Raw genomic sequence first — 23,825 nt, forward strand, 5'->3', positions numbered from 1 at the left:
AGTGCGTAGAAAGCTTCCGTAACACGGGGAAAGGGGACAAACAGCGTTCAATTAGTTTTGATGACACATACGCTCGTCTGCAATCCGTTTTTGTATGGACATCACGTATAGACCCCTACAGACTGGCGGCGGATCCCACCCTTAAATCGAGAGAAGGTAGACGTACGCAAATGCATTGCAGTCGTGTTGCTTCCTGTCCTGCAGATGATCTTGCTTTTGCTTTAAATTTCAAAGAAGAACCTTGAATGTGATCTGAGTTTGCGTGAAACAAACTGCTGATTCAAAGATTTCAAATCCGGTGTGTATTCAGCGGACGCATGCTGAGTCAAGGCCGGTCCATAGCTGCTCCGATCAGGCGGCTCCTCTTACTCACCAAACTCACCACAACACGACGCGACACACACACAAGCACACAGCATTTCGGTGTGTGAGTGACTGACGGTGTTTTGGCCGCGCTGCTCGGTAATTTTGTAAACACAGTTTTTGTGGGAAAAGTTTTCGTGTTTTAAGCCGCAAGAACGGGGCGCCGTGTTCCGAGTTCCGTGAGAGAGAAATGGCCAACGATCGGGAAATACTACGGGCTACCTGGGAGGGCCGGATACCGGTGCACTTCAAGCTCTCGGAGACGGAAACTGAAACGGAGCCGGAAGAGTGTTTCCTGCTCGTCCCACGGATGAGCTACTTTCCTTTAGTGACTGATAAAGTAAGTACCTCCCCACCGGGTGCTGATAAACACGGACTGATAATGCGTTCTCTTAGGTGCGGAAACATTTCCTGAGGTTCATTTCGAACGAACTACAGGACGGCGAGATGTGGCTGGACTCTGCAGGAACACCTCTAAAGTGGCATCATCCGATAGGTGATGCAACCCGGCACCGGAAATCCGGAAACCGTTTACTAAATGCTCCCTTACTTCTTACTTCAGGAGTTCTCTACGATTTGCTGATCGGAACGGACGGAACACTGCCGTGGCACATTACAGTTCACTTTTCAAAGTTTCCCGACGAACTTTTGATCAGCTGCCCTAATCGGTACGCCCCCGGATCGGTCTAACATGCGCCAGAAGCTTAATTTTGATCGCTTTCCTTTTGTAGGGAAATCGTGGAATCACACTTCATGTCTAGTCTCAAGGAAGCCGACGTGCTGAAGCACCGTGGCCAAGTGATTTCGGCGATGCAGAAGAAAGATCACAATCAGCTTTGGTTGGGATTAGTTAATGGTAAGGCGATCGTGTGTTCGATCGGGATGTACAAAGCTAATCGGTGTCGATTACCATTCGTTCCTCAGATAAGTTTGACCAGTTCTGGGCTGTTAACAGAAGGCTTATGGAACCAATTCCTGATCAGGATGGATTCAAGCACATTCCAGTACGGTGCTATAACGAGGTGAGATTTTGCTGATTAGAAATGAAAGTATTCTACGGCCTTCGATATTAATTAGTATTGGTAGGAGTGATTTTCAAACCATTTTTGTTTAAGATGCCTATAATTTTGCCGTAAAATATGTTTAATTCGCTTCCGCCAAGCACAACGATCAAATTCCTATCAGGCTGATATCATGATCTACCTATCGATATCGTTTTTGCTGCCAAAAAGCTCAAACCACTCCTCAATATCAACGAAACAAATCAATAGCCATTCACTCTCTTAATAACCATTTTATAGTAACATTACGATACTTCGAGACACTTTAATTTAATATAAACGTTTTTTGTGGTAAAGTTATATTCAGCCATACCACACCAATTAATCCTTGCAATCGCACCGAAAAACCACAAATTGCTCGAAATAACTGATTTTGATGTGGCCCCTTTCATTTCTTTCTAATTAATAGAACATTTCATTGACAAATTATGTTATTAAACGGTCAACATCAAACGTAATCTAATTAACAGTTTGTCAATTTACTAAATTTAAGCTGAAATCCAGCAGATTATCCCAACAAATGATTTTTTAAAGATAGGTGCTTGCTTAAAATGTTGATGAAGGGATGCGAAATGATTAAAACAAACAGTAAAAAAACCAGTAGTAATGTGCTCAGTGATCATAATTCAGTGTCTCCATAGTCCATTCAAATGAGCAAAACAACAACCGTTGATTTGATCTTCTGGTTCATCCGCACATTCGCACTAATTATCATTACTTATCGGATTCCTTTCCCCTTCCTCTGTCACAGGACGGTACGTACCAGCAGAAACTAGTCGCACCCAGCACCGAAACCGGCCAGAAGCGAACGTTGCAGGATTTGTTGGACGATTTCTCAACACCTGTTAGGAAAGCAGGTAGGACATCATACCCGTTTGCGTTTGTTCGGTTTCAGTTCTCTGTCTCACCCGTGGTCTCACCGGCTCATGCACCTTGGAGGCCAGGGCCTCATCCATTCTTTCGGTTACGCTGTATTGTTACTGTACTGATCCGTTGTCCTTGCAAAGGCCACATGGCCTAGGGATCAAAGTGTCTAAAATTACCATTCTTTTCATTCCCGGGACTGACCCCTGGCAGGGGTACGCTGTATTGTACTAGGATCGTAACCATTTCCCTACCTCCGATCCCGGGGCGAAACCGAATGGGAAATGAATGGCAATAGAAGAATCCGGTGAGAAGGGAAAGGAGGGAGAGGAAGGTAGGACGTGTCCTTCCGATTCTTTACCTTCAGGGGTCCCCGGTGGCAGGTAGAGGTACGGGCTTACGGTCCTGTTGGCTAATTTGCTTGAAAGCCATCCCAGCCATTGCCAATCATCCAACCATCCGTCCGGTCCGGATCGTTTCTGTGCGAGACAGCGAGGAGACAGTGCGCAGAGCAGAGCGCGCCAAAGTCCACATCTGTCCACCATGGTCGGTGCACAGGCCGGTACCGAAGCGGTGGGAAAGTTTCTCACACTTGTCACCTGGTGTGTCCCGGCACCGAGACCATCCGCCGCATCCGCCTAGTTCGGCCTCCTCGTTGCCTTTAGAGGCGTTGATTCGATTTGCCGAAATTGATATTTTGTTTACGAAATCGCCTCGCTCGCTCGTCTTCAAGTCGGAATGCTTAAACGGTGTTCTGTTGCGTGGCCGCTTCGCTCCTTGCTTGGCCGGCTCACCATCCCTTCCCGTGATCATTAATATTGCTAACGAGCGACGATTATTTCGGCATGCCCCGGCGGCGTGTATTTATGCGACGATCGCCTGTCTTCGCGGGTCTTGGGTGAAATTTGCGATGCCAGTGTGGCCGGATCGATGTGGCCAATCAGCGCACCCGAATCAAAGCGCGCCTGAGGATCGCTTCCAATCGAGTTTTTGGGGCTGGTTGTATGCAAATGACTTCGCATGCGGCCACCGACCAGATTTCGCGATTGGTCCAACCGATCGATGATGGCATAAACAGAACAGAGTGCTGCTGTGCACGGTCGCCGTTTGCTCGACGAGTTCTTCTTCTTCTTCTTCTTCTTGCTCGTCCATAATCGCGATCGCGCACGTGTGTGATCGTTTGGAATTGGCATTGGCAGAGCGGGGGGTTTTATGGCCAATTAGGATGGTGTTACCGTCGCATCCGTTTCGATCCCTCTCCCCCCCCCCCTCCCTCCAAAAACCATCGCTCCTCCCTTCTCCTCTTTCCAGGGACGCGACTGGGTCGAGGGGTCTCAATTTCTTGTCACGCTTTTGCCCATCAATCTCCAGATTGGTCCGCAATCCGTCAGGTCTGTCGGGTTTTCGGTTTATAATGGGAAAGGTTTGATGGACTTCCGTTAATTTGCGTTAATTTGTTGATACAACGACGGAAATTTGTGGGCAAGTATGTGTCTCCTTGTGTGCGGTGCGATGCTATAATCAACTAAACGCTAAATATATTATCTTGCTGCAAAGCTTTGAAATTCATGGTCTACATGTAAATAGAGCCGTGTTTTGATATACCGTTAATACAAGTGATTTCATTAGATAGTACACATTATTCATTGATTCAATTTACTATCTGCAAGGCATACACAGTATTCTACATGGTCTGTCGTAAAGTAAACAGGACTTTTGGCATAATACTGTTTCTGGTTGCGCCATCTTAATGTATGCAGTTTTGTTTGAAAGGTGCATCTTTTAGGGACTTTCAGTCCAAATTTCATGACATTTGGTCCACTGGAAGCAGAGTTATGGGGCATAAAGTGACTGTAAATTTGGGTGGTCGGTACAAGCCTTCTGAACTGCTAAAAATTAGTATCCAGTTTAGCTTTACATTAAGATAGCGCCACCAGAAATGGTCTTATGGAAAAGGTCCTGTTTACTTTGCGACAGACCATGTATTTCTGTTTTGTGGTCAAACAAGTCGTGAGTTTGTTATGGAAGTTATGTTATTTCTTTCCAAAATCAACTATCACTTTTTAAAGATGTTTAAAATTATATGTTCTGAGCCAAAAAATCGGTTCAACATAACTTTTAGCATTTCGATGTAGTATTTTTATTCAAATGCAAGTCCTATTCATACAGAAAAGGTATTTTGACTCAGACCGATTTTCCTTTCCTTTGCTACGAAACGTTGGTTGTTGAGTTCAATGGTAAAAGAAGAGAAGCAGTGAGCTGTGAATATCCTTTTTCAGACTCGAAATTCGACGTAATAAATGATCTTTAAAAAGACAAATACGTAATTTTACCAACTCGTCCTGTTTGCTGTTGTGGTCAACTGTTTGGCGCACTGCTAGTTATTCGGTTGCATGCTTGTTGCTAGATGAATCTGTAAATAATTCAATTGGGCTGCTTCACTGCAAACCCAGAACTATGGACCAAACTATTTGTATTATTGCAGGGATCGTGCAGATCGCGAGAATAGCGATCATCGTCCGTTGGTTTTACCTATTCCGACATCTATAGTTTTAATGAACTGGTATCATTAGCATTAGGAGATAGTGGCTTGCATCTTGAATCTTTTAGGGAACTTTTCAAATGTTATGGAACGATAAACATCCCCCCCCCAATCTCGTTCGTTTTTAATCGTTTGTTTGAGAGAAATTTAATATTTTGTGGATATCTTTACGAACGTGGTCATTTGCAATCTCCCATCTAATGCTATAGAAACGTATTGTTTCTTGAAGTATGGAACAATATTATGGAGGAATAAGGGCGATAGCCCTTTGTGAGCCATCATATCCTTCCAAATGTGATTTGCGAAGCTCCAATTTTAGGAACAAGAATTGCTCTTCCATTCCCAATGGACCAGTATATTGCTCAAACAATCCGCTTTGCGCAATCTATTCCCTCGAATAATTTGTTTACAACGATGCAACAAATTTGAAATATGAAGCATATTCACCCTTTTGCATTTGCTACATCCAGTCAATTCGTCAAAAGCGAACCACTCCATCGTCCCCGAAAAAGGGTACGATAAGTTTAGCGCTGTGTCATTCGATTGCAATTTACGCAACCCACACCGGAACTCGAACTGTTTGCATTGCCGCGTATCGATGTATCTTCCTGTCACGGCGCACGGTTCCCAAAAGCTTCGGGTTCCCGTACCGCGACACCGATTCCGAGTCACACGCTTCCCAACCGACCCACCAGCGACCAGTGTTGGCATGTGCTGCCAACCTAACGACGTTAACAGATCAATTTGTAAACGATCTTTTATCATTATCATCATCAGCATCGAACGGAGTCCCCCAGAAAATATCGGGGGGGGGGGGGGGGGGGTTTTATTTGGTTTTTCGCCCCACTGACTGTTCAAACACACATCCGCCGCGAGGCCGCTCTTCTCTCGCGGTCGATCAGAATCGGGCGTGCGTCCCATTCCGGAGCAGTGCAAACAACCCGCTAGCACAATCGATAAGCAATCAAAGCGAACGGAATAATTGATCAGTCGAACGAGCTGGCTGCTCAATTTGGGGTACCCCACAACTTCATTAGCCATTCCGTCGCACTGCGGCGGCCCAAAAGTCCCCAACCCTCTCCCATCGCCAACCACCATCGCTTCGCAAGCGATCAAGGGGTGGGGGGATTGCTGTTTGGTAAACTGTTTGCTTAGTACGCTCACGTACGATCAATTAGCGAAAAATGTGTCCACGGAAATCTGGCAGTCCCCTGCGCGTCCCAAAAGACACTTCCCCCCTTTCAATCTCTCTGCCTCTGCCTCTCTTTTACTGATGGTTACTCGTCACCTGTCAAGTGTCGGCAGGTGCGGCCCCCGGCCCACAGTACAGTGACGTGTGCCGATATTCAAATGCATCCATCCGCAGCACAGCCAACCGTCAGGTGGTGGGACCGGCATCCACCTCGTGCTCGCTCGTGAGCCGTTGTTTACACGCTGGCCGCACTGCTACTGCTCTTGGCTTGGCGAACACATCCTCGGGCGTACGGGGAGGAGGAGTGGGGATCGTCGACGAAGCCAAAATCGTTCGATTGGTGCGAGATTTTTGGGGTGTTGCAAAAGCAGACCCAACCCAGTTTGCGAACAGTTGCCGCGGTAAACCACAGCCCCTTTTGGCCACCCGGAGTCCGAGGGGAGTCCGATTGTTTGTTGATGATTGTTGATGTGTCGTCGATTGTTTGCTGATTTGCCGATCGACACCACCCCCCTCCCCCTCCTCACTTCACGAGCTGATAAGGACGAGAGCGAGAGAGAGACGGAACCGTGGCCGATGCGGATGCCGAAACCGAAGGCGCAATGCCGCGTCGATGGATTGATGATGACGGTCGGACTGCACCGTGCAGCGACCGGGCGAACGTTAGTGATGGGGTTGATTAATGGGAATCGAGGCACGGCCTAGCATCCGCTGCAAACGGCATTCCAATGTGATACCAATGGGTGGCACGCACATCAACCCTGGCCGGGTTCCCACCAGAAGCCAGCCACAGTACAGCCAGCTGGCAGTTGACATCTAGAGCCCTCAAGTGGCCTCTCCCTCGCAGGCCGTGAAGATGGATGATCGTAATAGGACGATCGGTTCGGTTGGTTCATTTCAAATTAATAAACACAATCTCTCTCTTGGCTTGGCTCGCAAACAAACGAATAAACTTTCGTAACACTCGGGCACTCTTCCGTTCGCATTCCAAGGATGCCACCAGGTGGACGGACGGCGGAACACGGAACAATTGCCACCGAAATAGCGAGGAGTCCTAGGCACCCTACGGCGCATTCCTGTGCGAATTCCTCGTGGCCGGGCCGGGCCGGGCTGTGCTAGCCTGGTTGTTGTTGCTCGTTCGTTGGTCAGCGAATCGACGTCATGGGGGTGACCGAGGATCGGCATCCAACCGGCAGCACCACCGCCAGTTATTAAAGCATTTTTCGCCCGCATGTCCACGCGCTGAGTGAGGAGGGACATTTTTTGGCAAACAGATCGTTCGTTCGTTCGTTCGTTTGTTTCTCGACCGGATAATAATGGTAATAAGTGGTTCGGACGATTTAGAGGGATTTATCTTTTGCTGGGTAGGTAGCAGGAATGCACTCGAATGGCCCCTCGTGGGGATGGTAAGCGAATGAGGGGATGTTGTTTGGCCTTGATGGTTTTATTTTTTTTTTTGGGGGCATTGTTTTAGGAATGCGAGGTGCGGATAGAAGTGATAAGTTGAACAGGCCAGTTACGGTGAGTTGATTTGTGATCGGTTTAATCTGGATTCAGAAACTAGTGCTCATCGATCGTTTTGTGTTCGTTGCTTCGTATCTTTATGAAATTTAACAGACAGTTAGTATAATTTTCCTTCAACTGAATAGAAATCTTAATTTCCTGAGAAGGAAACGCTTTCTACAGTGAAAAAATATACGTATTCCATCAATTACAAACGTTAAGCGTGTAGCACTGCAACGAACCTCATAAAATAGTGAGCATGCATCAGTTTTAATATTTATTGGGGATGTTTTAAATATCTAAACATATTTTAAGTGTTGCTGCTAAACTGCAGCGAAAATGTTTTAAAGTAATTGGCGTCCATAACTAGAATTAGGATGTTCAATATAGAGATTGAGTGATGCACATGTGAAAGTTTGAACTTACTTAACGATTATTATCGAGCTCATTTATTTGGCCATGCATGTGCGCTAAAAGCAGATGAGGCAAAGCGAAGTTGTCATGAACAGCTTTAAAAGAACTCCAGAAATCAAGAGATCGAGAGTATAAGCTTAATGTTTCTTGGGAATTTGGGCCATTTTTCTTATAAAAGCTATAGTTGTTTCAAAACGTATTATTTCAATTAGAATTTTTCTCTTGTTATAGCAATGGAACAACAGAAAATTTGAAGAGCAAACATTACAGGGTGAGGCAAAAAAACTGCAACACAGTTAAAACGCCATATATTTTTCATTTTTGTTAGGATTTTATTGAATAAAACCAAAAAATGTTGGGAATTTCATAAACTTTCAGAATCAGTTTATTTTTTTACGGTATGTTACTTTTTAGAGGAATTATGGTATTGAGACCGTGAAGAGGTCTTGCTTCGCTTGGCCGCAAGTGATGAAATTCTGAACTTTTTTTTCTTTGATGAGAGACCATTCGTTATCCTGTAGTTTTTAAACGAAAAAAAATATGGGATTTAGTTTCCAGGAAAGTCAGCTGATAATTTACACTCTCGGCTGGCCACCACGACGCATAAACCGAGTTGATAATGGGTTGAGATGCGATAACACGCAATTTTTCACATTATTCGCACATTTTCGTTCGGTGGATCCGATATAAATCAACAAATTAATGTTTCTAAAGCTATTAAAAGGTTCATTGCAGTCCTAAAAATGCAAACAATTCATGCGAAATCCCTAGAGATTCCAAAAGTACTCTGTACCTTCCCTCAAAGCAACCGAGACATGAGATTAGCGTTAAGAAACATTTCACACTTCATTTCCATGTCTCATTGGCTGTCAATATCTATGGGCGCAAAAAGCGCAGGACTTCTCCGTTTGCGGTATTTTGAAGGCCAAGGTTAGACCTAAAAAATGACATAGTTTTGAACAGTTTATGCAAACGCTTCTCTAAGAATGAGCCAAAATACCACAAAGCACTCTGCGGGCAACGAGCGATGGTTTCTTCTACCGTCTCAAGATGATAATTCACCCAAACAGTAACATACCATAAAAAACTGAACTGATTCTGAAAGTTTATGAAATTCCCGACGTTTTTTGGTTTTACTCAAAAAATTCCAAACAAAAATGAAAAATATATGGCGTTTTAAATGTGTTGCAGATTTTTTGCCTCACCCTGTATTTGCAAAATGGCATTCATTCATTCATTCATTCAAGCTGCATAGTTCAGTTATTGCATGATACCTTCGAGAATGAAATCGCAGGTCGATCGATCTGGGAAAATACTGAACGGTGTTGTGAAGCATTACCCACTCTCTTCGATTTTTCACTTGCCGTCGGTACAATTTAGGCTAGATTTGTTGATGTTTTGGTTCCAGATGATGTTGATCTTCATCGCATAACGCATCAAACGCAAATCACCATCCTGACAGGCTTTCATGGACGTCTTCATGGACGATTCTTTCCGCACTATTCATATTTTTTCAAATATAAAACACCGATTCATGTGCATTCCCATGCTTGCTCTGCATAAAAATATGCACCCTGCATTTTTCGGAAATTTGAAACCACCAACGCACCTTGTCTAGAACCGCTCGAAAGCCCATTAACGGCATCGCCTCGTCGTATTTACCCACCTCATACGACGAGGCGCTATCCTGGCGGTCAATAAAACTATTTCCACCATTTTTCGGTACCACCGGTTTCGGTGTATTTTCCAAATTATGGTTGAAGATCGAAAACGAAAGGAAACCTTTTCCCACCCTACCTCAAAAGCACCAGCTGCTGTCCACATCGCGCCTTAAGGGCCCACTTGTACATCTCACAGCGTCAGAGCAAGGTGTTGCACAGTTTTTTTTGGTGCTATTTAGCTTTCAGCCAAACAGTGCAACCAATGCAAACCAAATTCCCAAAAACCCAACACCAGCAAAAGGACACCAACGCTTTTGCCTTTCTCTTTACCCATCCCGCCGTATCTCCGGCCGGGGGGAGGCGGTATGCAAAGCGCATGGGATGCTCATAATTTGCGGCCAACAGCAACAACGGCGGCGGTCCCAGACGGTAGATCCGGTGCATCGGTACCGTGGCCCGAGGTGTCGAAGGTTAAATATTGTCTTTGCTGTCTCTGTGGCAGCAGAGAGCGCAGGTACCGCCGCCAACGAGCCCAACACAAACAGACGAAACGGCCAATGGAATGTTCGCCAAAAAAGAAGGGACCCCGGCAGGTTCCTCCTCGGCAAGAATAAAGACAAACGGGAACCGAAGACGACAACGAGAGGCACCGATGGTCGTTCGACGATTCGAGTCCTGTCGGTCCTGTGCGATGCCGCCACAATGCCAACCACCGGACCGATTCCCCGGAGCCAAGGGGAGAGTCGGATGCGACCTGGCTGGCTACCTGAGTGATCCTCCTGCGGGACCTGCGTTCGGTGTCGGTGTTTATTCTGAGAGGTGTGAATATTTTATTGCCATCGTAAATGAATAAATAAGAGAAGAGAGAAGGCGAGCGACGGCCATCCGCATCCGTGGGCGCTCTCGAACACCTTGCCACACCTTCCTTGCGCCGGCTAGGGACCTCTGTCGGAGAAGAAAGGCCGAGAAGGTCTTCGAAGATTCGTCCGGCTTCTTATGTTGCGCCCTCCTCTTCCTCCTCGTTGCTGTTGACTATTATGACAAATGCGCGCCCCGTCAGGCAGGTCTCTGGCAGGTTTTTATGACCTCCCGTCTCGGTCGTCCCGAGTGCTGTTGGCCAAATTTGATTGGGATTTCGGGTACTGCACGCATAAGGAACGGCGCTGTGTGGCTCTCTCACCTTAATCCCCCCCCCCCCCCCCCCCCGGGGGTATAGTGTGAACGCAATGGGTATGGCGTGGTTCTGTCCTTGCTCCTCCCCAACCTGACGGTCGGTACGTGAGATCTGTGCACATAATGAGCCGCAGCCGAGTGCAGCCGAGAGTCACATAAAAAATGCAAATCTGTTCCTCTTCAGCTGCTGGCTGGTGGCTCTCTCGGGTGTTTCCTTACCTGCCCGATTCATGCGCCCAGCATCACCCACGGACTCCCACGGTCACCTCGGGGCTTTGTGCCGGTGTGAGAAGCGAAATTTGCATAAATTATTTTTATTGTTCCTCTCGCACTCCACGCGGTGGCGGTGGTGCATCTGCGTGCATCCTAAAAGCTGGCCGCAAAAGGTGCGTTTTGTTGTGCGCTGAAGGATGTGCCTAGATGGGGGTAGCAGGTTGGTCTTTTTCCCTCTGGAACCCTGGAACAACCGTTGTATCTGTGTATTTCAAACAGCTTATGCGAAAGACAGGTTAAGAAGGTGTCTTTAGGGAAAGCACACCAGATACCTGTGCACCACCAAAAAGATCCTCTCTCACAAAAGATCCAAAAGGTCCATCCTCTAATAATCAGGCAACTGTAATCCTGATTCTTATCCTGATCGACTTACAATCGGCAGGAATCGATCACAAGATTCCAGCGCCAAGATGCTTGTAATGCCTCGTTGCTAATAGAATTGTAATTGTATATCAATTCCCCCTCTCTCTCTATCTCTCTCTTCGATCATTTGATGTTTTGCATCCTCAATCAGGCCTTCGTCAGTCTTCATATGGCGGCTAATCTACCGACCGGGTCGTGTGTTTGTCTACTTTTTCCAACATTTCTAAACATTCAACAAACACAACACCCCACATTTCATCGTGCTGATCTCATCATGTGCCCCGCTAGGCGCGTTAGCTTGTGTCTATGTTAACGCGCAACCTTCGGCACCTTCTTCTTCTGCTGCTAGTGCTGCTGCTGCCTCTGCTGTTGCTTCTTCATTTCTTCCTCCTTCTCCTCCTCCCAAAAAACCACACACAGAGTGCGGGATCGGGAGAGTACATTCTGATCGATGTTGCATCAATGTTTCAATGTTTGTTTTGCTGTTTGCGGCACAAATCCGATTCGCGGCCGCTCGTTGAGAGATAATGGAATGGACGAGCGCGCGCGCGCACGCGGCTACACGAGGTGCTACTATCATCATCAGCATCGTGTACTGCGCTAGTGTCGTGGTCGTTTTCGTCGTTGTCGCCGTTGTTGGCGTTACATAAGCGCCTTACGGCCGTGTATAATATACACACCGTATGGGGTACACCTTACATTACAACCCCACCCCCGTGTGTGTCCCTGCTTCACGTGACTCAATTGCGCTAATCTTGCGAACAAGCAGCGCTCCACCGTTTTTTTTTTTCTTCTAAATTTTATCATCTAATGAAGGCAATCGGTTCCCCCGGTGGTGGGTTGTGGTGACCGTGTACTTACAGGGACCATCGATAACGTCACCGAGGGGGAGAAAGAGGGGTGAAACAGCGGGGCAGGCGTTATCAATCATCGCGCAATAGATTATCGCGTATGATTCAATTAGAAGCTGCCCTTAATTGAGCGCGCGAGGTTCATGCGGTTGGTTCTCGCCAAATGTGCTCCCTTTATGGCATGATGTCATTGATGAGTTTTGTGGCTGGCTAATGGTATTCTGTGGAATTGTGCAGAAGAAATGACAAAAGTATTTTAATTCATCTAAAGGACTAATGATTTAGGCAATTTATATTTTTGCAGAACCTTAACTGTTGTAGCTGATTATAACAGTCAATAGTTCAGCTAACTATTAGAGTACAAGATAACTTACCTATGCTCTCAATTACGGAGACACAATAACATCAAGCGAATACGGCTAAAGTGATCAAGGATATGAAAGCATTATTCTACGCAGAAACAGCAGAGTTTTAGCGGAAGAAAGAGTTGAGCAAAGAACGCTGTGAAAATGTGAGCTTAAGCTTCTCTTTAACCCAGGGGCATCCGCGTTTACAGCTCAAAATTGTAATGTTCCAGATGATTCCGATTCGATAGTTGATATGATTTAGATTGTGAAATCGATTATTAGAAATCGAAGTAGAAAGAGCTTGAGGATATTATATTAGAGCTGAAATGGCCAAAATAACTCCCTAAATTTTGTCAAGTACAATGCAAAATTCCCGGAAAAGGGCCGCTTTTTGTGTGCCGAATGAAGGCGGTCATTTGATCGATATCATATTTTGAGTGTGGTACAATAAATGGCATAGAATAACCTAAATAAAACTGGTTTATTTTCTAAAATCGGTTGAAAAATCACATAGTTATTCAACTTTAAAATAGGGTACCGCCCTTAAAATAGGGTTAATAAGGTTAAAAAATAGGGAATGGTAAATCTCAAAGGATTTGCTCGATAATTTTCTTTTCCAACCAAGCACCAAGAGATTGGTTTGCTGTTTGTTCATTGTTCTTTTCCCTCATTATAAAGACAGGTTTCTATCTCGCATAAATTGTGTTGCTATCATTGAATGCTTTAATTAGAAAAACCTAGTTGCTTGTAGCCTTTTAATATTCAGCCTGTATTTAATTGTAGCCTTTTAATATTTTGTAGCCTTTTAATATTCAGTTTATAGCTTAAATAAGAAGTAGGATTAGTAGCGAGGATCATCATTGTCCCGTCAGCTTGTTAAAATCAATAACGGTAGATCTCTTATTCCTTTTTGACGATCGTCTTGAAATTACATCATCCTGCGTCATAATGCTGAGTCTTGATCCTTCCTTAACTAACTACTAAAACCAATCCGGAATTTCGCAATCTTAACAAGCGTGCCCCAGTGGGCCGAACACGAAATGCAATTACCGTTTGTCAGTGATCCGCTGTCAAAGGCGAGCTCTTTCGGGAGGGGAGAGGGCCAGTTCGCTCATTAACCGTGTCCAGTTCTATCTGCAGTATGGGGGGGCATTTTCGCACAAGAAACAACTGAACCGAACCGACAAAAGAATGAAACAAAACCCACCAACGACATTCACCTTCGCCACCAAGTGTGGTCCACCACCATCACCAACAGCTTATCATCAGCTGCACTTTGGAATGTTGCGAACCCCCCGTCACCGTCAAAGGGGGTTACGTTGTTTTCGTGGATGGCACCACGCACCGGGAGGCAGGAGGGGAGTTGATGGGCGCCGTGTGGCGCGGTGTTTGCCCCTTTCTTATCGGTAAAGCCGTTAGGCGCCATTAGTGCGGTACAGGACGACGGGGTGGTCTTATCATCGGTGCGAAGCGATTCCGTCATCCTCCTCATCCGTGCGTGCCTGCCTGCTTGCGTGTGTTGCTGTTGCTGCTGCTGTTTGGTTGTTTGTTTGGTCGGTTTTTGGCCAGGTCCGAAACCGAGAGGGAGCTAACCGTTTTTGGCAACCGGCCCGGCCCGGGCTGCTTGGCGCACAAGGCTTAGGCGGAACAACTTGGCTCAGTTCCTAGTGCGAGCCCGTGCGACGCCACCACCGTCACCGCCATTGTCACTTTCTGGCTGCCTGTGTGCGGCAGTGGCCAACACATTTCTTCCGGCTGACATCATGCGCACGAAATAAAACAATGACCTAATCGGTGGGCCATCGTGTGCGCGCTTCGAAGCCGCTGTGGCGTTCTTCGCGAAAGAGATTAGCCATCGAGTCGCCATCCGACCGGGGCGCTTCGGTGCGAAAGTGAACTTGCTTGCGGCTTGGTTGCGTGCGGACAAACACGTCGCCGTCGCCATCACCCTTCTTGCGTGCATTGCAGCGACAGCCAGCCAGCCAGCCTGCAGGTCGCGTGGCTCACGCGACGAAAAAGATACCGGCCTCGAGGAAGGGACGAGGTGAGGACACTTGCTTCACTCGCTCTCACTCACTCGCTTGTCAGTCGAACGAGGAAGACGACAGTGGGCGCACTCGCGCGGCCTAGGGCCTAGGTTAATCGGTTGCAAAATAGAAAATCAGCAGCAGCACGGTGGCACGGTTCGAGCGGCGCTCGATCGTCAATCATCACCAGGCACTTAGGCAACGCGAAGGCGAGCGAGCGGTGCACGGATCGATTGAAAATTGATCTACTGCGACATTCTTGTTGTGTTCCGCTGCTGCTGTTGCTGCTCAGGTCGGGTCGCCCGTTTTTGGTGGTTCGGTTTCATTCGATACATTCCTGTAAACGGGGGGGCCTCACTGTGCCTTCGCAGAGACGAAGACGAAGCGCCGAGCAGCGGAAGGTGGGCCCACAAGAGAGGACACTTTTCTCTGCTCAGCTCAGTATGGCGGCCGAGCTTCACTTTGTTCTTTGCCGCTCTTTGACGTACGCAAATGAGGCGCACACGCCACATACACACCGCGTGGCCGCGGTTCGTCACTGAAGCAGGTCACCGAAAAACAGTGTCGTTCGCGCGAGGGTGCGCAAAACAAAAAAAAAGAAATAAAGGACTTCGGTCTGTTTGATCCGCTAATGTTGTGCATTTTATGCTCCTCTTTTGTGGCTTTCGTTCGCCATCATCATAACGTTATCCGTGTGTTACCTTGAATTCGCCTTTTTGTTGATTTCTTTTTTTTTTTTGTTAAATTTGCTGTGTGTTACTAATTGCTTGAATGATTTATGGTTCTGTTGTTGTTTCTACTAATCGGTTTTGTTTGTTTTTTTTCTTCTGGTTTGCTTTTGTGTTTTCCTTATATCCTTTTCTTTATTTTCGTTTGATTGCGTGGTTAATTTTTCAACACTTTTCGTTTGATCAATTCTTTCTTATTGCACCCTTCCTTTTGTCTAATGACTTATGAAGTTATTGACATTTTTTGTTAAAATAATATACTCTTTATAAATTGATTTCAATTTTAAACGATTTAAATTATCTTAATTATCTATTGTACAACTTGTTCACTCTAAAGCTGGCGATACATGAAGCGTAAACTCAAGCGTAAATATAAAATTAATTTACACGTGAACATGTTTACATGACCGGGTTGAGACGTGTAATCCGAATTACACTGAACTTTTATCGACTTTTGTGAGAAAAATAGGATCTTTTTTCCGAAGAAAAAGATTAAAAACGCTAGTAATGATCACTCACTATTAATACAAACCTTAAACAGGAAATATAGTGAGGCAAATCGCTTGCAAACAGCGTTTACGCTAGGTTTTATGCTCCGTGGATCTATAATCTTTTTTACACCGTGTAAACGGCAAATGTAAACTGTTTGGCATTACACTCTGAGTTTATACGAGAGTTTTCGCTTCATGTATCGCCGGCTTAAGGGTTGACAAGGATTAGCTGATTTGCTTAACAGTAGCAAACTCTGTAGAACAAAAGTGATGCTAAAAGAGAAGCCAAGTGAGAAATCATTAAAACAAGACTCAGGTATATTTCTAGGACACTGGCAAACAATTGTTAATAAAAAGGAACGTATGGTAAACACCTTCGCGTTCGTCACTGTACCCCTCCGCAATTTGGCGCACATTAAACGGTGCACTTTTTGGGTAGCATTTTATTTTCGTGCGATGTGCTCTGTGCTGTGATGTTAACCCCTTACAACAGCAGCAGCAGCAACAGCAGCAACAGCGGGGAAATGTGTGCACGAGCCAAGTTCACCTTAGCCCGGTTTTCGCTTCTGTGACCGCTAATAGTTTGCCTGGTGAACTGCAGAAACAGCTGTTTCAAAAAACGAAGAAAATGCTTTCCTGTAATCGGTGACCTTATAATGTGGCCCGTGGCGCATTATTTGATCGTTATCGTATTAAGCAGTACTTGGTAGTAGAGAGGAATGATGGCGTTACATTGGAAGGAATAGGAATGCCGCCTGGTACTTCCAAATATGTCTCTTCACTTATAATTTCTAACAAAAGAAATACTTTTTCACTTCCTTACCATCGCGTCATCTTTCATTATTTGATGTTGTGCACTTCTACTTCAACTTCAAAACCTTCTGCTTCTGACAGGTCATTCCATCGTTCAGCAATGACCCTTGTTCCCGTGATATCCACCGCGCGTTATGTGCCAACTTTTCAATTCCTAATCTCCAATCGATTGTCCGATGTGGTCCGGTGGTGGTCGCCCGTTTTTCAGCGACCAATCGCAGCGCCAATCGCAGCGCCGATGATATGTTGCAGGGCGCTTGCATCATGCAATCATGCCGTACCTCGAGGCATCATCGTCACCAGCACCGTAAACTCGTGAAGAAGAACAGGACATGGGCGGTGGGGACGGAAACTATTTGGCAAGCGTTCTCGTCGTTGGTCGTTCGTTTGTGCCACTCTCGAATCGCGCGGTATGCGCGTCAGTGTGTAGCCAGGAAAGGAGGAAGGGATGTCATGTGCCCCGGGACGGGTGTGCCGTGGCGGCAGTTACTAGTCGCTTTATCTATACCACGAAGGCACCATCATCATCATCATCCTCCTCCTTCTCGTCACCTCGTCGGGTGTGGTGGAGGAGAAACTGTACCGTCGGGTGACAGTGGGTGACAGTGACTCAATCGGTCTCAAAATATCTACCATCCGTTCGCGAACGCTCTGACGGACGCGGCAGTGTGCGGTGGCGCGGGACACACCCACCTCGTGCACTCAATGGAAGCGACACACCGAAGGGAAGGAGGTGCGGGTTGAGGAGTAAAAGTATCTGGCGACAAATTGAGGCCTGTGGCCTGCCTGAGGCAGCAGCAGCAGCAGCGGCAGCAGATACCTAGCGACGACTATTCGAAAATAGCAATTCGCAACCCAACAACAACCGCAAGCTCTTTTCGCTGCTCGACGGATTTGACGTTTGGGCACATCAAACGACGGTCGCTCGGGGATGGGTCATCAGTGGCCGGACGACGATCCACCCGACACGAGCAATGACCCCGTAGCGTCACCGACTGATCAGGTGAAATGTGCGCCCGCACCACACCGCTCATGGATCGAACGATCGGGAGACGAGCCTCCTCTTCCTATGCTGGCGCTGATCAGCGCCAGTCACCAGCCGCCAGAACAACAGCAACGTGACCCTTCCGTCTCCCTTCACAAAAAGGCATACAGCTCCCATTTATAGAGCGCGAAAACAACAACGTCCTACCGATGTCCTTCTCGCCCTCGGAAAGGTTGTGTCCCTATCGATGGATGGATGGATGGTTTGAGTTGGGATGCGGTCCGCGTGCGCCACTCAATCTCGCCCCCCTTTTTTTCCGCTGACCAATTCATCATGTGGCAAGTCAAGTCAGCCACGGTAGACAATGTGTCTTCCGTGGCCTGCGGTGTCACAGCGCCGCCACAGGCACCGTGGGGATCGGTGAGATGGTTTGGGGGTTGGTGGGAACTTATTTTTAAAATCCGCAGAATCCACCGCCCAAGTATCCGAGTACTTAATACTTAACAGGCGGGTAGCTAGGGGCTAGGAAGAGGGAAGAGGGGTGTTGTTTTGTGTGGGGGAAGATTTTCAAGATGTTTCGATGTTCGACTTCTTCGGAACTTCCTGACGAAACTGACTGGTCATTGGTCCCGGTGGATGACGTAGTTCTGCTGCTGCTGCCGCTGTTCGGGCGTCAAGCGCAAGTCAGGTGTTCCATCGCTACGGTGTGCTGCCGTGCGGTCTACCGTGGGGTTTTTTGATGAGCCAGAGACAGACCGGAGACATGATGACCTCTGGTAGCAACCAAGCACTTCTGAGGAATCTGCCGTGCCATGGCAGCACGACATCAGCGGTCGTTTCAAAGGAATGGAATTTCCTCAAAAATCGATTCACGCAGTGTTCACAGTGAGTGGGTTGGTGTCATTAGCGCGCGGAAGAGGCTGAGACTGGTCTTTTCTGGGAGTTATTTTTGTCTTGCCCTTTTTTGCAGAGATGATCTAAAGTGGTGTAATTGAATGTTAGTGTTTGTAGATTATCTTTGGGATGACTTTTTTATGGAATGTTAATATGATTTTAAGAGAAAGTTTATTTTCTTAAATAATACTCATTTGGCTAGCAACTAGGAATTGATTTAAGATAATTTAATATGATTTAGATAATTAATTGAGATAATGGTTTCATTTGCATTCCAAGTGCCAAGTTAGATACCACAATAATTCGAATAAGTTAGATAGTAAAATAAATAAATGCTAGACAGAAGGAATTCGATATATTTGGGAGATAACTCTATACGCTATAAAGTACACTAAGCCGTGTTAGAACATTCTAGGTAGTGATAATTAATTTTATTATTTGTTTATTGATCTGATTTATTGATCTATTGTATCTGATGTGTAAATGGTCTGTAGAACATTCTAGGTAGTGATAATTAATTGTATTATTTGTTTATTGATCTGATTTATTGATCTATTGTATCTGATGTGTAAATGCTCTGTAAGACAGCAAAATCAATATTTCAAATGGGAAAAAGGTTAGTTAAAGTCGTCTCTTTCATTTTAAAGTGTCGTATCATCACTAGTAATGACTAGTTTTGTTCATTGCCAGAAGGACAGCTGCCTACGGTACTGATCTGCAGCAAATTCGTAGCTATAGAGCCGGTCGTGTTGCGGTATGAATGAGTGTTTGTCAAAAACCTCATTAAGCAGTATGGCAAATATTGATCAATGAATATTCTGCCCAGTTCAGTAGTTGCTCATTTTATAGAGTCTACCATAATCAACAATAACATAAAGTGATCCTTCTGGCACTATATGTTCTGTCCTGTCAATCAATCGCTGAAAGCCTCCTTCCGTTCGGCTTCCAAAAATATTTCCCAACACGTGTACACGACACTCAATATGCGATCGAGCTCCCATATGATCGCGCTACCAGCAGTTTCTAGCGCTACGATAAGCCACCTATCAAACCCTCAATTGGAATGCTTCGGAGCAACGAAGATCACCCGCGATCTCCTCGATCTACAAAGTATGCAAATTAGTTTTCGATCTTCCGACACGATAGGTGTTGCCTAGCGATCTTCAACCTAACTTCCAACTTCGGTTGGCGATTCCACCTCAAAAGATGATCATCGACTCAACGTCAGCAAACGCATTCCAACGGCAACACCTCATCCAGCAGGGGAACAAGAACGCGCGAGAACCGCAGACCGCTCACTGCTGGAGATCCCAAATACCTTACCAGCCCACTCCAGAGATAGTGAATGGAATTTTTCAATTTCAACCCCAGCGCCTAAGCTCTCGTTGCCAAAGAAAACCCCCCAAAAAAAGGTTCACGGGGTCCGGGGCCAGGGCCTGAGACGCCGCTCCTTCCTAATCTAAATCAACCCAGGACGAAGTCATCGTCCCAAAAAGGGTCCGCGACGATGGCATCGCCCCCCGAAAAAAAAAAACCAGCAAGATAACCCGAGATCGTCGGCGAAGATGGTGGTTAAAGCAAGGGGAGAGAAATGCTAAAAATAATATGCGCCACCACTAAGCCACCACGCAGCCGCCTCTTTGCCGACGAAGAGGACGACGATTGACAGACGATCGTCCTCCAAAAGTGGGTAGCCGGTTCATCGCTTCGCTTCGAGAATGATCTGCAGAATTAGCGGCCCGCGGGTTCGCAGAAGGCCACACCGGGGCCGATCCCTCTCGGACCTCGGAACCTTTCTTCTTGCGCCAGAAGGTTCTGGGAAGTGAGTGGCGCGTGAATGGAGCAGCAGCAGCAGCGGCGGGCGAGATGGAAATGCCAGATTATATTTTGAATGATGCTCATTGTCTGTTGTGGTCGTTTTCGACTCCAGCCCATCAGGCGCACAGCAGAAGGGGAAATGGTGCGGCAGGGCAGGCAGGACAGGGCCAAAACAGGGCGCCTCCCGGGCTGCAGCGACCCGACCGGCGAAGGCCAGCAGCAGCGAGAGTTTTAGGTGCGAAATGGGCCGCAACGTGCGACCATTTACGCGGGGACCAATCTTTCATCTTCCCAAATTGCTCTTTCGCTCCGTCCGTCCAACATTTTGGCCCCGGGGGCTGATCGCGCAGAAGACGAAAATACAAGACACAAAAACAACCGAAGTTTTCACTAAAGTTCGCTGGCCACAGCAGGACCAACGGTGCCAGGGCTCCTCGACGTCTCGTGTGGACGTGCGGCGTCCAATCTCTTGAATCTTCTTGCGTTCTACCGATCGCTGAAGCCTCTGGGTCCATTGTTAAAGCACCGCCTAGAGAACGCTTGCTGGAGCGCTTGGTGAAATCATTTCGAAACAATTTCCGTTCCGTTCGCCGGAGGGCGGTCAAGGTGATGTGCCCGGTGCTCCACGGGAGATATCCTCCTTTTGGGAAGAGGGACCGGTTTCGAACGAACCCAATTTGTGATCCGCGTTCAGTGGCGCGGGGATGAGAAGGGCGCTTGACACATGATCCTACCATCCATGGAGCGCGAGCGGGCTAGAATTCTATTTCCACTTTTCGGATAAGTGTTATCCGCCCCGAATACGGACGGATCTGTGTGTTAAGGTCTCGTTTCGAGCCATGCGCCATCCGGAGGAAGATCTTTAATGATACTGGAGTACCTAGGAGTTTTTTTTTCTTTAGGGGGGCCATTAGAGTGCCTACGTAGTCCTCGTGGAATGTGGTCGATTGAAAAGGAAGGCCGCTCATACTGGGGCGCATTCATTGCCATGCGTTCTCGTACACTCTTCAGGATAAGGTTAAACAATCTAAATAACTAATTAGGAACTTCTTGGAACGACGCGGTCTCTGTGGATCATGGGGTGCTATAAAGTGATCTGAAGCTGCTTCTAATGCACACTCTTCTACTCTCATTGAAGGAATATTAATTCTACGATTTTACGCAGAATTTGCAGACATTCCAGAACCCAGGATATTTCGGGAACTTTTGGAATGCTCTATGTTAGTGTGTTCTATGGACGATCGGCAGCAAAGGGCAGCACAATCTTTCTTTAACATCCTTTTCTGCTGCTCTACCAACGTAATTAATAGACTTTTGTTATCTAAAACCGATTCCATACCGGAGTAGAATTTTAGAATTCATTTTATCGAGATATTCAAAAAAAGCCCCCAGATAGGCGTCGGTTTTATGCATTTTTTCCTTAGGATAACGATTCCAATTCCCTCTCTCTCACTCCGTTGGCGTGTTTTTCAACGATATTTAACGATCCACTGCTTCTCTCATCAATGGAATTCGTGCGGGCGCACGCTGATAGCACCGATCTCTTCTAAATCTCACCCAAATGCCTTGCTCGGTATTCCCGCGTTGTGGTATACATTGTACTCTTAAACCGGTTTACTGATCTTGGGCCGCGCCTGCAGTCCCCATTCTCCCCATATTCCCCCTCTCCCTCTGGATATTCATATTTTGGACAGTTTTGATGAGGGTTCTCGTGTGGTTCTCTCGCGTTCTCCGCAGTGATCCTAATTGGATGAGATATACCTGGAGATGAGATGGGGCGAAGGCGAAGGCAAAAGGCGAGCGAACATTTGATCATCTTCTTCTCCACTCTTCTCTCTTCTCCCGTCCACAGTGGAGGCCAGAACCCATGGCGTCTCGGTCCCAGAATCGACACCGCTCCAGTGGCTATCGGAGCACCTCAGCTATCCGGACAACTTTCTGCATCTCTGTCTCCTGTACGCCTAGAGTGGAGAGGCCGGATCGGAGGTGGTGGAGCTGCCGTGAGGATGAATCAAATCAAACATGATTATCATCGGAGCTCCACCAGTCAGTCAGTCAGAGAGTGTAGACTATACGGCCCCAACTCGCTATACTCGTTCCATCTCTATCTCTGTGTCTCTCTTAAACGCGGTGTGCTCCTTACCGCCTCGAGGAGCGCGAAACATCGGTTGCCACCGTGGATGGCGTCATGTTCATTCCCACGCACACCTTACCTTACCCCATAAGCGATGAACCACCGCCACCGCATGTGGTTGATCGCGTAGACACCGTGGAACCACCATCGATCGCGCGCCACCATGGAAGGTAGTGCAAATCCGGCCGAGGTGCTGACCGAGCAGTGCGCAGAGGATTGAGAGTGTCACTACACGCACTAATATCGTTCCACCAGCAGGCAACCAACGAACCGTGGCCGGTGAAGAGCCATTGAGATAACGCATCTCGTTCGCATCACTCACTCGCGTACTGCTTCTTCGCGTATAACTACCGTATAGAGCTGGTCTGGTCGCGAGCGCGAGCGATCTACAGCCTGTGGCCACACATTCGCGCTTGACATTTATGTCTAATTATACGATTATCGTTTCTCTTTTTCTCGCCATTACTTTTTGGGCCATTCGTTTCATTTCTCGCTGTTGCTTCTCTCGTGCTCGTGCTCGAGCACCGCATGGCAGCACATGCCATGCTACCACCCCTGGCCCCTTCATAATCCATCGCGTATTTCCAGCCCGAATGCCAGTAAGTGCGAGCGCACCATTAAAGTTGTCATAATAAGATGGTAAAATATATGTACGCATGTATGAGCGGCGCAAAGCCAAAGCTTTACACCTTTACACCGAGACCTCCTCTTCTCCCTCAATGTAGCAGAGCTCATTTCGTGGCGTTTTCGTTGGCGAGGTGCTGAACTCGTCCTCACTTCCTCTCTCTCTCTCTCTCTCTCTCTCTCTCTCTCTCTCTCTCTCTCTCTCTCTTTATTTCTTCTGTCCTACCGTATGGTACGCCGCCGGGCTGATCGTAAATGTCGCGCGTGAACGACATTTTATTGCTCGAATGATTTTATTTGCTTGCGTATCGAAAACCAATCCGAAACTACCGCCGTGCCGCCACCGATGTCCGCAGATAATCCGCGTCCGCGCCACCGATTCCGATTGCTTCCGGGAAGTGAAGGTCGGCCCATGGAGATGCGAAGCTCGGTTGAGAAAGTTCAATCGAGCCCGGATAAGCACAGGTGAGTTTCGGTTCGATTCGGTCACGGTTTTGCGATGGCCACCCACGGCGCCCCGGCCGCCGGATACGCGCACAGGTGAACCGCCAAGGTTGCGAGCCCGATTCAACACATCAGCGGTTGGCATGTTGGTGAGAATTTTCGCAGCTTCAGCCGTGGGCGACGACGCAGCACTGGGCATGATGATCGCTAGTGTGCGATCGGCAAAAGGGTCCGGTTATAAATGGTCGATCATCACCGGT

The 23,825-nt window shown here is 47.1% G+C and overlaps 1 protein-coding gene across 1 annotated transcript; it reads left to right on the plus strand.

Moving 5' to 3' along the window:
- Positions 1-459: 459 nt before the first annotated feature.
- On the plus strand, positions 460-23,191 carry LOC126574464 (autophagy protein 5). Its single transcript, XM_050234682.1, has 7 exons — positions 460-703; positions 760-859; positions 926-1,031; positions 1,095-1,219; positions 1,288-1,385; positions 2,176-2,281; positions 22,216-23,191. The coding sequence occupies exons 1-7, from the start codon at positions 554-556 to the stop codon at positions 22,326-22,328; spliced, it is 798 nt and encodes a 265-aa protein (XP_050090639.1). The 5' UTR covers positions 460-553; the 3' UTR covers positions 22,329-23,191.
- Positions 23,192-23,825: the final 634 nt, after the last annotated feature.

This window comes from Anopheles aquasalis, chromosome 3 (assembly GCF_943734665.1).
Source record: "Anopheles aquasalis chromosome 3, idAnoAquaMG_Q_19, whole genome shotgun sequence".
Taxonomy (NCBI): Eukaryota; Metazoa; Arthropoda; class Insecta; order Diptera; family Culicidae; genus Anopheles; species Anopheles aquasalis.